The following is a 12996-nucleotide window of genomic DNA, read 5'->3' on the forward strand; positions in this document are numbered from 1 at the left end:
ATTTGGGGTTTTTCCCCCTAAAAGCCCCAACTCCTGGAGTCTTGTTATTTCATGAAACTCTCAGCTTTTTTTTTTTTTTTTTTTAAATATGTGTCTAGCTCGTAGGGTTTCAGAAAAAGAAGCTTGAAGAGGTGTCCCGAACGTGACCTAAAAGTTCAAAGAGGAAAGGAGACGGAATGTTTTTTCTTTCAGTCTCATGGTTTCTGGGGACCTGACTGCTGATTTTTGAATGCTGAGGTTGGCAATATTGCAGCAACTCCCAGAGAAGCCAATGGCAGCTGCAGGTGCCCCACACCTCTGATTATCGGGCCCGAGCTGGCTTAGGAGAAGCTCCTAAGAATTGAGGCATCCCAAAAGAGTGGCCACTTTTGCAAACTTTGCCCTAAGTGACCTTGTCCCTTTAAGACCCCTTCACCTTTCTGACACTGCACGATCCCAGCCACTGAAAGCCAACACCAATAGGCACCATCTTTCTCGCCCCACGTCTCCCCCTCCGCCAGCGCGCCCACCCCGCTCGGACGGACGCCACTTGCAAGGCGAAAATGCAACAGAAATGACACAGGCTCCAAGTTTCCCCTGGGGCTGCTGTCAGGTCGACAGCAGGGACACACCCAACCCTCGCCCCATTTGAGTAGGGCCACGAGCTGCGGGCGCTGGCCCTCGGTGTCCTCCAGATCCAGGACAAGCTTAATGCTTAATACAGCCCCTTCCCTCCCTCTTTGTCCCGTCTTCATTCATTCCATCCCCTAAATTCAACCCACTTCGCTCAATCCCCCTCCCGCTTTCACTGGCTCCCTCCCCATGTCTCCATTCCCCCTCTCCGCTACCGATTCCATTCCTTCCCCATCTCATCCTCTCCTGACACCCCTATTCCTCCTGCCCTTCCCCCATTCCCTTCTCTCCCTCCCCCTCCACACACCCATTCACCCCATTGGGTCTCTCTTACCCTCATCCCATCCGTCTCTCCCACCTCCTCACTGGATCCGTCCTTCCGTCTCTCTGCCTTCCTGTCTGTCTCACTCCACACCCCTCGGTCTCTTTCTCTGCCCCTCACCTCTGACTACACACAGACACACTCTTCCCCCCACCTGTGCCCCTCTTCCACTTACTGATCTCCAGGGCACAGAACGAGCTACTCCCCCCTGCTAGGTTTATGGGGGAGGAAGCCGCAGGAACTTTCACTGCTTTCCCAGTCCTGGGCTCCCCGAACAGCTCTGATGATGCCCCTCAATCCTGATCCACAGCCCCTCTGCTATTCTTGTCGTGAGCTCTGCCCCCACCCCAGCTCTACTCATGCCCCTTCATCCTGGCCTACAGCCCCCTCCCACACCAGCATTCCAGGCCTGAGCCTCTCCCGACAGGAGCTTTTCCGACACACATGGTGGTTCAGAGATGTGGCTAGAGAAGGATGAGATTACGATCCACTTGTGATCTGGGCAAGGCTTGAACCGGGCTCTCCAGGGGAAACACGCTCTTGTGCCCCTGCGTATTGGAACGGGCAGAATCGAACCAGGATCTCATTACACTGCAAAGGATTGCTATAAAGGGGGAGGGGGAGACAACCACTGTGCAGGAGAAGATACGACAAAAGGCTCAGCCTTACCCAGGCTGCTACTTACAGAATTTGTCCCCAGGATCTGCAGGTTGGGCTTCTCTGACTCCAGAAGCTTCGCCACCATTTTCAGGAAGCTCTCCACAAACAGGTTGATGCTCTGGCAGTGACAGGCCATTAGCAGCTGGTCCAAGGCTTCCATGGCAATGCAGACGTACCTGAGGGAAACAGCGTATTGCAAAAGTAACTCGCGTTGTAGGAAAGGAGGCCTAGTGATTAGAGCTGGGAGGACTGGGCCTCAGGAACCTTTGGGTCGACTGCCAGCTCTGCTGCTGACTCACTGTGCAATCCTGAGCTAGCTTCACCCCTCCAGGCCTCAGTTTTCCCCATCTGTAAAGAGGGTTAATACCAACCTACTGCACAATACACCGCAAAGGAATCAGATCCTCAGTTTAATTCATTAATGCTTGTGTAAGAAGATCTTTGGCTGCTACAGTACCACAGGGCCCAGTCCGCAGCTGCGGATTTACACCAGCTGAGGATCTGGCCCAGGCAGTACTATACTATTACGGGGAATCTGTATTCAACCACCACGTTTGCTTCTGAAAGGGTTAATCTGCTCCCAGCGCCCGTTACTCTGCAAGAGGCTGCTGGGGAAATAATTGCAATGGTGCAAACGGAGAGTTAAGATGACTTCTGCTGGGGAATAAGCAGCAGGAAGAGCTACTCGGTAAAGCAATACAACGATTCTCTTTACATGTTAATTTCTCTAGGAACAACAACAGCCCCACAAGGCCCAGAGAACTCCAGGAGGCAGCAACAGAACAGGCTCTGAACAGCGTTTTCCAAAGCTATCCAACCGGTTCTGGATTTGGTCTTCCTGCTTAGCGTCTCCTCACAGCGGAGACCATGGTGACACAGATTCTTTGGTCTTTTGCAATATCCTGAGCCCTGCGACAGGAGGCAGGGCAGAGGGAGCATAACCCGATAGCAAGATAGAGCACTTCGGGGGAAGTCAGATGTCCCACCACCCACAGTGATGGCTCAGAGCCCTGCTCCAGCTGAACGTCTGCGAGCACTGGTGGCTGGACTCGGATCTCTTTGCTGGAGGCAAAGACCGTTTGCCGCCTCCCGATGAAGAGCAGCAGGAAACAATCGCCTGGTACTAGTCATGCTACTAATGCCTTCGCCCTACGTCTTCTCCATCTTCAACCGTACAATCTTTGGGGCGGGGAATCTAGCGGACAAAGGTCTAATGTGATCCAAAGGCTGGAAGTTGCAGCTAGACAAATTCAGACTGGAAATAAGGTGTAGGTTTTTTAACAGGGAGGGTAATTAACCATTAGAACAGCTTACCAAGGGTTGCAGAGCTCCACTATCACTTGGCGATTCTTAAATCAAGAATGGATTTTTATTTTTATTTTAATTTAAAGACATGCTCTAGTTCGAAAGGAATTATTGTGGGGACAATCTCTGACCTGTGTTATAGACAAGAGGATAGACTCCAGGATCACAAGGGTCTCTCCTGGCCTTGAATCTATGAACCTAGTCAGTGCATTGTGTGTGCAGTGACTCAACTAAATCAGATTCGGAGCAGATTTCGTTACCTGGGTGCAACCCCTTTGTGTTTCAGTTTAAGGGAGCTTTCCTGCTCTTCAGCTAATTCCAGTTAGAAAGCTTACTCCGCTTGCCATGAGTCAAGCACACTTCACCACCGTGCTGTACAAATCATCTGTAATGCTGCCCTCACACTCCACGTGCAGCCGGAAAACTCTCCAGGCAGCCCTGATTTTCCAGAAAACGCCTGGGTAAAAGTGTCCCTTGCACTGCTGGTCACCACCCCCAGCTCTGATGGCTCATGAGAGAGGGTGAACTCCACATCAGGCATCTTACCCCGCCAGCATCCCCTCCAAGGTCAGGCCCCCGCCACTCACTGACGTCAATGAGCGTGGCAGGTGCGTCTCAGCTCCGGGGGTTGAGCACCTGAGGGAGAAGTAGAACGCGCCTCGCCAGACTGTTTGCAGTGAGTTGTCACAGCAGGTCTTTTAAGGTCACTTAGTAAATCGCTTTTCTAATGCTCCTATATTTGAACAGGAGAGAAGAGACTGTGAACATCAGGGTATGAATCTTTCTTGGACTCGCACCACCACGCAGGCAGCCTGATTAGGTTCCAATTTCAGAATTTGTTCTCTGTCACATTTGGTTTCCAAGACAAATTGAAGCTGGTTGTTTTGATGCGACTCCGGAGGTGTCGGTGCATGCAGGCTGAACATGGCTCCGGTCTCCGGATTACTTCTCCGGTTGGCTCGTTATACGACAAAGAGACAGGCCGAGCAGCCTTCGGACCCTGCAGTCATGGAAGGAGTGGGCTGCTCCAGAAACATATGTATTTCCCTTCCCCAAATTAAAGGGCACTAGCAACACGGATATACGGGTAGAAATCAGCCTAACTCCATTGAAGTCAATGGAGCGGCAGCAACGTACACCAGCTGAGGAGCTGTCCCAATACCCTCAGTGGCGATCTCACAGCCAGACCCAGGTCTGACAAACGGACCTGGGATTGGCAAACAAAACTGGGCTTTCCAGACAGAGCTGTCGGACTTCTGAGTGACCCCAGTGAAATCAACTCAAATCCCACGACCTGACCAAGAGAGCCAGCCCGCCCACTGGAAAGGTTTATGTACGGGGAAGGCACATGGGAAAGGCAGATCTAGTCCCAGACCCCTGGCAGCAGACAGTCTAGTGGTGAGGGCACAAGCCCCAAGGCCAAGAGTCTGTAATTTCCAATCCGGCCTCAGTCACTAGCCCCCATGCGTGGCCCACCACCTCTCGGTCTTCGTTTCCCTCACCTTCTGGCAGGGCCGGCTCTGGCTTTTTGGCCGCCCCAAGCAAAAAAAAAAACAAAACAACCTGCGGCGCAGCCGGAGCGCAGGTGCAGGGGGACCGGCTGCGGGGAGGGGGGGGAGCAGGCGGGAGAGAGATAGAAGGGGGCGGCCAGGGCTACAGCAGGAGCGCTGCCACGCGGCCCCTCCCGCTGCGCCGCCTCCTGCCTCCTGCCGCGAGGGCTCCGCTCCGGTCGGCGGGAAGGGAAGGAAGAGGACTGCCCTGCAGGGCGCTCTGGTTCTCCGCGCCGCCGCCCCCTACAGGGCGGCTGGAGCAGAACAAAACAAAACAAAACAAAAAGTGGCCGTGCCGCCCTAGGATTGGGCAGAATGCCGCCTCGAACAATCTGCAGCCCCAAGCACCAGCTTGCTCAGCTGGTGCCTGGAGCCGGCCCTGCCTTCTGGGGCTGTTGGGAGGATGAGTTGGCTCATGTTAGCAACATGCTTTGCAGTAAGCGAGAAGCATTATTCCTGCCTCCCTGGGTGTCCCCGTTCCATCTCTCAGATGCTGGTATCAGGGCTCTTGCTTTTCGCATACGTGGCCCAGCCCGGCAGGATGTCATGTTGAACACCGCCTGCCCCCCTGAGCACGTAATGAGAATTATTTGGCTCTTTGCACAGCTCCTCTGGCTTCAGCTAACAGATGTTTGGCATCAGGTGCTGCAGCACAGGTTTGATTAAAATTCTTTAAACACCCACACATTGACACTCTTCCGTCTCCCGGTGTCAGCACCTTCTCAAGCCGTTCGTGCTTGGAAATGATCCGTGCAACCTCCAAGCTAGACTCCGCGGGTCCCATTCTCTATCTATGGTCCTTATATGGCTCCTATCACTGTAGTATCCTCACAACCCCCCTGTGAGGCAGGGAAGGGTGTTAGCCCCATTGTACAGATGGAGAAACTGAGGCACAGAGCAACTGAATGACTTGCCTAAGGTCATACAAGGAGCCTTTGGCAACACGGGGACTTGAACCCAGGTCTCCGAAGCCCTAGGCTACAGCCCTAACCACTGGGCCACCCTTCCTCTTCTCCAGCAGCAGGACAGGAGCCCCTCCCCTAAGCCTGAACAGGAGTTACTCAAACCCTAGGAAAGGAGAATAGGGTCACAGGGACTTGCAACCAGTGCTGCCTGGCCCACAGGGTGTTAACGCCTTAGCTCTCCCTTAGGCATCCAGGGCAGAGTGAGTGATGGGCTGTGGACAAGGGCCCAGCCAGCTCAGAAGGAATACAGGCAATCTCGGAGCAGCGGCTCCTTCGGAGGGTGACGAAGCCTCCAGAGAGGATGAACTCCCCCTGCTATTGGTGGACTGAGACAGGCGGGGGTTTGCTGATGGGTTCACCCCACTAGCTCACTGCCTCCTCCCCCCCAGCCGGGCGACTGGCCCAGTATAGATAATGACACTTTGACCAGGATCCCAAAGGACTTTACAGATTTGTGCTTGCTCCCGAGTTACAACCCCGCTGGAGAAGCACGGGCTTCACTTTGCCGATCGGGACGTGCACCGAGCAGTCTCATGGAAAGCACGTGGAAGATCCAAGAAGAGCTCCCAGAGCACCTGGCTCTTGTCCCGGAGCATTAAGCACAAGGCCACAGCTGAGCAGGGGGGAAGGGGTGCACTGCGGGGATCTCCCAAGACGTGAGGCGTTGGGGAAAGGAAACTGGGCTGGGAGGAGCCAGACAGAGAACAAAGCCGGGGAGCAGCTGCAGAAGCAGCCGAGACCGAGCGCCACAGACACGGATGAGATTTGCTACAGTTTTGACTGGTGCTGATTGGCTGTTTGCTCCAACCTCCTCCTTCACAGCCTCTTCACCGCCACGTCACTCCACACCTGCCCATTCCTACCTTCCTCACCCCTTCCCTTGCCGCTTAACTAATCCCCTCCTAACTCCAACCACCCACCTCCCAAAAAACTCATGGTACCATCACACTGATCACACCATTCATCTATTATACCCCTTTGCCCTACCCTTTGTCTGGCCTCTCCATTTAGATCGTAAGCTCTTCAGAGGCAAAGGTTATGTACTACGCTGGGTCTGTACAGCGCCTAGCCAGGGCCCTGATCTCAGTGTGTCCCTGGGCATGACCGTAACAAACATGATTCCTAAGAGCATCCTCCTTTATCATCTCTGTGCTTCAGCTCCCACTCCCCCGAGTCAAAGAGGAAGGACGATATTTACCAGCCTCCCGGGGGTGTCCTGAGCCTTAATTAATGTTTGTAAAGTATCTGAGGATCTGGGGATGAGGGCACTATTCATATTATTCTAGAGAGAGGCTCTCTTAATTCAGCAGAGATTAGCCTTGGCTTTCCGAGAGGAGACAAGCATAAAAAACAAAAGAAACTCCATTCCAATTCCCTCAGAGTTAGCAAGAGTTCGCATGAAAGGAAGATATAGGATGGCCGAGTGAGTCCCACCTGGATAGACCGTGTCACAAAGAGGTCCAGTGAGCAGCCAAGACAACCCTGGATACAAGACTACAACTAACATACATTTCATGTCCTGGCTCCTTAAAGCTCCTAGATTTGGTAGCCTTGGTCACATGCCACACTGACCATATCGCTCTGTAAGGGGGGAAAACTAGGAGCATCAAAGGAAGAGACTCTCCAAGCAAAGATTTCTAGTACGAGCAGAAAATAATTTGCAGATGGAGGCTCTATTCGCACGGGTCGCCGCCCTGCCTGAATGTTAAGATGATGCAGATGAAAAAAAAATGCACCCTCAGACACAACGGGCAGAGTGACCAGGCGATCAGCTGCTCAATACGTCAATGCACCAAGTCCCTTTGTAAAAGGAAACTAGGAAACGTATTGCACAGCCTTGAATATGAACACCCCAACATGCAGAGGAGAGCGACGGAGAGCCCCACACAGCCAGAAGCAATGAGTTACTCTTCAATAGACTTTCACCTCCCACCTTCAGAAATACTAAAGATTTATAAAGCGGTAAAAATCCATCCGCACGCTGGTGCCAAGTGCCAGCGCAGAACTGCTGATCAACAGAGCGCCACAGCAGCAGAGATCTTAGCCCACTACAACGGGTCTGTCTGCAAGCGGAGACAGTGAGCTGCAATGCAGGCAGCGGGTCTGAGATGCCTTTGTGCTAATAAGACACCCGCAGAAGCCCCCGCAAAAAGGTGGATGGAGTGTAAATGAAAGATGCACTGTATATAACATGCAAAGCCAGCTACAGACATGTACCTGCAGGGGAAGAAGGGAAGAGAAAACTACAGTAGATATAGGGGGACCAGACAGCAAATGTGAAAAAAATCGGGACAGGGGGTGGGGGGGTAATAGGAGCCTATATAAGAAAAAGACCCAAAAATTGGGACTGTCCCTATATAATCAGGACATCTGGTCACCCTAAGTAGATAGCCAGTTACCCCACAGAGACAGACACCCCTCTGCTGTCCTGCACTCCCCAAAGGGGGCCAGGCTTAGTTCATGCAGTTGCCTCTCAGTTCTGCAGCAAAAGGGTGGATTCTGGTGCTAATACCAAGGCCCCAGAATCAGGGAGCACGTGGGGTCCTGGTAACAGCACATAAGGAAGGGGAGTGTTTGACAAGTTGGTATCAGGCCGGATTCTGCGCTCACTTACCCCAATATTAGACCAGTGTCGCTCCATTGGAAACACGTCTATTCACACTGGTGTGGAACACAGCGGGACCAAGCCCAACTGTGTGTATTTCAAAATTGGTGTCCAGAACCAGATATTACAGTATTGGAAAGTCTGTTTCGGGGACAACTGAACACAGGGGTGGCCCGGAGGGCCAAATGGGACTCGGGAAGTCCTGGTGTATGATCGACACCTGCTGCCTGCCAGTAACTGCTGGGTTCTATTGCAGGCGAGTTCAAAAAACAAGCAATTTCTAGAGAATTATAAAGGAAAATACAGATCAGATCACAGAGGTCACCCCGCGGGGCTACTAGCATGGCCAACCATTGCAGAATGATTCTGAAATAAAGACTATAACCTCATTTTACAAGGCAGGAGATCAGCGAACACAAACTCAACCCTGCAGATCTCTTGTGGCTGTTTATTCTGAACCCGCAGTTCGTTGCTTTTGAGTTTAGGTCACAGCACGATGCTGGTCTGAAGAAGCATGTCAACTCCAACTGGTGATGATCTGAGCTTGATTTCAGGGATTAGAGAAAGACTTGAGATCTGCCCTTCTGCAGGGAATTAACCGATGCACCAAGTCAATTCCATGCCTGTACCATGGGGGGTGGAGGGGGTAAACAGTGCCCAGAAAGTCTGGCATCAGATGTCGAACTTTCTTCAAGTCCTTCTTCTGGGTAGCATGCAAAGCCCCGTTAGCAGCCACTTATGTATATAACATCAGGCAGAGCTTTGGGATGTCTTGTCAGTCATGGTGGCTCATGCATAGCCGGCTTTTTCCAACTTTTTCACTTCTTAGGAGCACCTCTCTGCCTCCTCTTCCCCAGAGGATGAAAGCCAAACTGAACTTCCCACTGCACCGTGGCGTTAAGACACATTCGTCAGTCTTGGCTTTGTTCCTGAGACAAAGAGACTGAATCTCTCCATTATTTCAAAGAGTGATCCCTTCTGCACTCTTCCAGCACTTGCCATCTCTAATCAAAGCCGCTGTCTAGTCTTAGCAACTGCTCTGCTACCAAAGGGATAGGTTTGTAAACAACGCAAGTCCCAGACATGGCAGTACATAAAAGATAGATGGAGAAAGAGAATATAGAATACAGTCAACTGGCTGAGCCAAAAAAATTGCAACATCAAGGGGAAAAAATGAAATACGGTTTCTCTTCCTTAAATAGGTCCCATTCTATATTGCCCCAGAAAGAGATGTTAATCTGAGCCCTATAACAAGGTAATAATTGGTACCTGGGGGGGAATCTTACAACCATAGAACCACAGAAATGTAGGACTGGAAGGGACCTCAATACACCATCTAGTCCAGTCCCCTGCACTGAGGCAGGACCACATATTATCTAGACCATCTCTGACAGGTATTTATCGAACGTGTTCTTATAAACCTCCAATGACAGATTCCACAACCTCCCTAGGCAACTTATTCCAGGGCTTAACCACCCTGACAATCAGGAAGTTTTTCCTAATGTCCAACCTAAACCTCCCTTGCTGCAGTTTAAGCCCATTGCTTCTTGTCCTGTCCTCAGAGGTTAAAGGAGAACAATTTATCACACTTCTCTTTATAGCAACCTTTTACGCTCTTGAAGACTTATCACATCCCCTCTCAGTCTTCTCTTCTCCAGTCTAAACAAATCCAATTTTTTACATCTTCCCTCATAGGTTTCCTGGACCTTTTATCGTTTTTGTTGCTCTCCTCTGGACTCTCTCCAATTTGTCCACAACTTTCCTGAAATGTGGCGCCCAGAACTGGACACAGTACCCCAGTTGAGGTCTTATCAGTGCTGAGCAGAGTGGAAGAATTACTTCTTGCATCTTGCTTACAACCCTCCTGCTAATACAATGGTTATGTGAAAAGCGAATTGTGGGCCTAAGTCGCCTCCTCTTCCATGTATCTTGCCTCCTCATTGCTACCAGTGCGAAGGGAGCATAAAATACTCCCTGTGCTCCTCCCTTACACTGGTGGCAGCTGTATATACCAGTGGCTCTCAACCTTTTGTACTGGTGCCCCCTTTCACATAGCAAGCCTCTGAGTGTGACCCCCCTCCCCTTATAAATTAAAAACACTTTTTTATATATTTAACACCATTATAAATGCTGGAGGCAAAGCGGGGTTTGGGGTGGAGGTTGACAGCTCGCAACCCCCCATGTAATAACCTCACGACCCCCTGGGGGGTCCCGACCCCCAGTTTGAGAACCCCTGGTATATACGCACTTTGCAAAGTGGTGGATGGTTACCTAATAGCCAGGAGGCGGAGAAGCTGTCCCTATGGCTTTATTAAGCAGTGATTTTGATGACCATTTACATATATAGTGGACAGGCGAAGGGGCAGTGTGGTTTGGTGTGATTCATGAGGAATGTACCACAGGAGCCAGGGGTACAGTCTGATGGAACTCCATCTGCACAGAGGCGCATGGGAAAAGGAACAGGCTCGACAGAGACAGTTGGACTTTGGGCCCCATGAACAATTAAAGAATTAGAAAATGCCTTAAAGTGATTGAACTCCTTGAGTCTATCGATTTAGCTTAACAAAGAGACGGTTAAGTCTAGAAGTACATACACGGGGAACAGAAATTTGATAACAGAGGGTTCTTTAAGAGGCATAACAAGATCTAATGGCTGGAAGTTGAAGCTTCAGACTAGAAATAAGGTGCGCATTTTTAACGGTGAGGGTAATTAACCATTGCAACAACTGGGGGATTCTCCATCACCGGCATTTTTTTAAAACCAGGATTGTATGTTTTTCTAAAACACAATTCAAACAGGGATTAATTCAGGGCAGTTCTCTGGCCAGTGTTACGCAGGAGGGCAGACTGGATGATCCCAACGGTCCCGTCTGACCTTGGACCCTACGAAGGCCACAGGTGCCCGTGATTCAGGACAAACCAGGAATGAGGAGACTCCGTTTTCATTTAAAAAAATAAAAAAAGGTTACTTGTAGCCCTTTTCCCTGAGCAGAGTCTTGGAAAAAGTAACTAATAGAAACAGGTCACCAGGGCTAAAAGCAACAAGCCAGTAGGGCTCCGCTCCTGCAGCGGGAGATGGGGTGGGGAAGGTTCTAAAGGCTCAGACACTTGGTATGTAAAATGAATCCGTTAAGAGCCTGTGGTGTAACCCAGCATCAAATCACCCACCAACCCACAAACTCCTCGAGCCTGTCCAAGCACAGTGCTCTAGCAATGGTGGGCAGGAATCAGATGTGTTTTGCAGTCCTGGCCCTCACTGCTATGGATGACTTTGGATAAGCAACAGCTGTTGTAAGCCTCTTACAGCTTCTAGCTACTACAGGGAGAGGTGCTTTGGAAATCCATAGGCATGGATGAATGGGTACTTTGAGCTTGGTGCAACTCCATGCTCCGGGGCTGGAGCACCCACAGGGAAAAATTGGTGGGTGCTCAGCACCCACCGGCAGCTCCTCACCTTGCCCCCCCTGCTCCAGCTCACCTCCGCCTCCTCCCCTGAGCGCGCCGCGTGCCCGTTTTTTCCCCCGTAGCTCCCAGCACTTGTGCCGCAAAACAGCCGTTTCGCATGGCTGGGAGGGAGGAGGGGGAATGCAGCGTGCTCAGAGAAGAGGCGGGGCTGGGGCAGGGATTTGGGGAAGGGGTCCAATAGGGGCAGGGAGGGGGCGGAGTTGGGGCAGGGACTTTAGGGACGAGGTTGGGATGGGGGCGGGGCAGGGAAAGGGTGGAGTCAGGGCGGGGGGGCGGGGCGTGCAAGCTCCCACCGGCGCCAGGGAAAGTTGGTGCCTATGCACAGTAGTGCAATTCCTGGTCTCACACCACGTGTAGGTTCACCGGCTGACAAGCTGCCATCGTCTAGGTGTAAACTGATGTGTGTGTAGCTGCCCAGGCAACGGAGAACATAGTAGTTTGAGTGTTCCCCAGGACATATGTCTATTTCAGTGCTCAGTATGCCGATGCATCCCATTAGCTTCATTCAGTCTTTGCCTGGACCTTCTCCAGTATGTTTTGGGCACTCACTCTTTATGCACATGGCGTAATTATCGCTGTGAATCAGTGTCATGCTGTCTCTTACCCATATCGGTGCCTGCCCACATCTCGGATCAGCCTCTCCGAAAGGTACGCGCCAATGCGGTCCAGCTTCTCCGGCGCAGACAGTGCGTAGAAGGTCAGCTTCTCCATGTTGGTTTTTACCAGCCCATCCTGGAAAACAGACCGACACGGGGTTTGATCTCCTTTGCATTTTAAAAAGCAACTCCCAAGGAACGGCACAGGGAAGGGGCTATGGAGCTTTTGGCCTCCAGGTTGAAATCGAGAGCACTGGAAGTCACGCGAACTGCCACACTGGGTCAGACCAAGGGTCTAATTAGTCAATTAGCGTCTCATATCTCGGACGCTGGCCAGATTCTTGATGATTCAGAGGAAGGTGCCAGAAACCCCACATTCAGCTGTCAGTATCTGTTAGCATTGAGGCATCTGCTGTCCAGCGGCCTATGTGAAATGAGTGGAGGAGTCACTGCGGTTCCCAGCATGTACTTCACAGCAGCACAAGCTGGCAGCCTCAGGCCAGAGTCAAAGGACTGGCTAGACGAAGGCTGAACTAGCTGCATAGTTCAGGGTCGCGCCTGAAACACACTGGTGAGGAACTGGCTGTGGAACCTGGGCTGGGAATAAACAGAGACCTCTGCCTCCGGGGCTGACAACCCGCCAGCTTGCATCAGCATTCAATTCACTTCACTCTATTTAAAGAAACGCAGCCCGTCTGTTAGATATCACCTCTGCTGTTGCCCCTTTTGCCCCCAAGCTTTATCTCCAGCTGTGGCAAACCACACACGTTTTGCATGGATGGCAGCTACTCGGTGCTGAGCTCAGGTCACCTATTCAGGTGGTGTATGTTGGGCACTTGGAGCTCGTCAGATAGGAGATGCTGTAGAAATGCAAGGTCTCACCACTTCACCGTCTGCCGAAGAGGATCTTTAGAAC

General features: G+C 51.5%; 1 protein-coding gene across 3 annotated transcripts in view; it reads right to left on the reverse strand.

Annotated features, from left to right (window-relative positions):
- Positions 1-12216, reverse strand: part of EFR3B (EFR3 homolog B) — a 68338-nt gene extending 56122 nt beyond the window's left edge. For 2 of the 3 annotated variants that reach the window (XM_065400853.1, XM_065400854.1), the window contains exons 1-2: positions 12089-12216; positions 1620-1770 (exon numbers count right to left, since the gene is read on the reverse strand). In XM_065400853.1, coding sequence (XP_065256925.1) covers positions 1620-1770; positions 12089-12195 — 258 coding nt within the window. In that variant the 5' untranslated portion in view covers positions 12196-12216. The remainder of the gene's footprint in view (positions 1-1619; positions 1771-12088) is intronic. The other variant, XM_065400852.1, reaches the window with a different exon arrangement.
- Positions 12217-12996: the final 780 nt, after the last annotated feature.

This window comes from Emys orbicularis, chromosome 3 (genome assembly GCF_028017835.1).
Source record: "Emys orbicularis isolate rEmyOrb1 chromosome 3, rEmyOrb1.hap1, whole genome shotgun sequence".
NCBI lineage: Eukaryota > Metazoa > Chordata > Testudines > Emydidae > Emys > Emys orbicularis.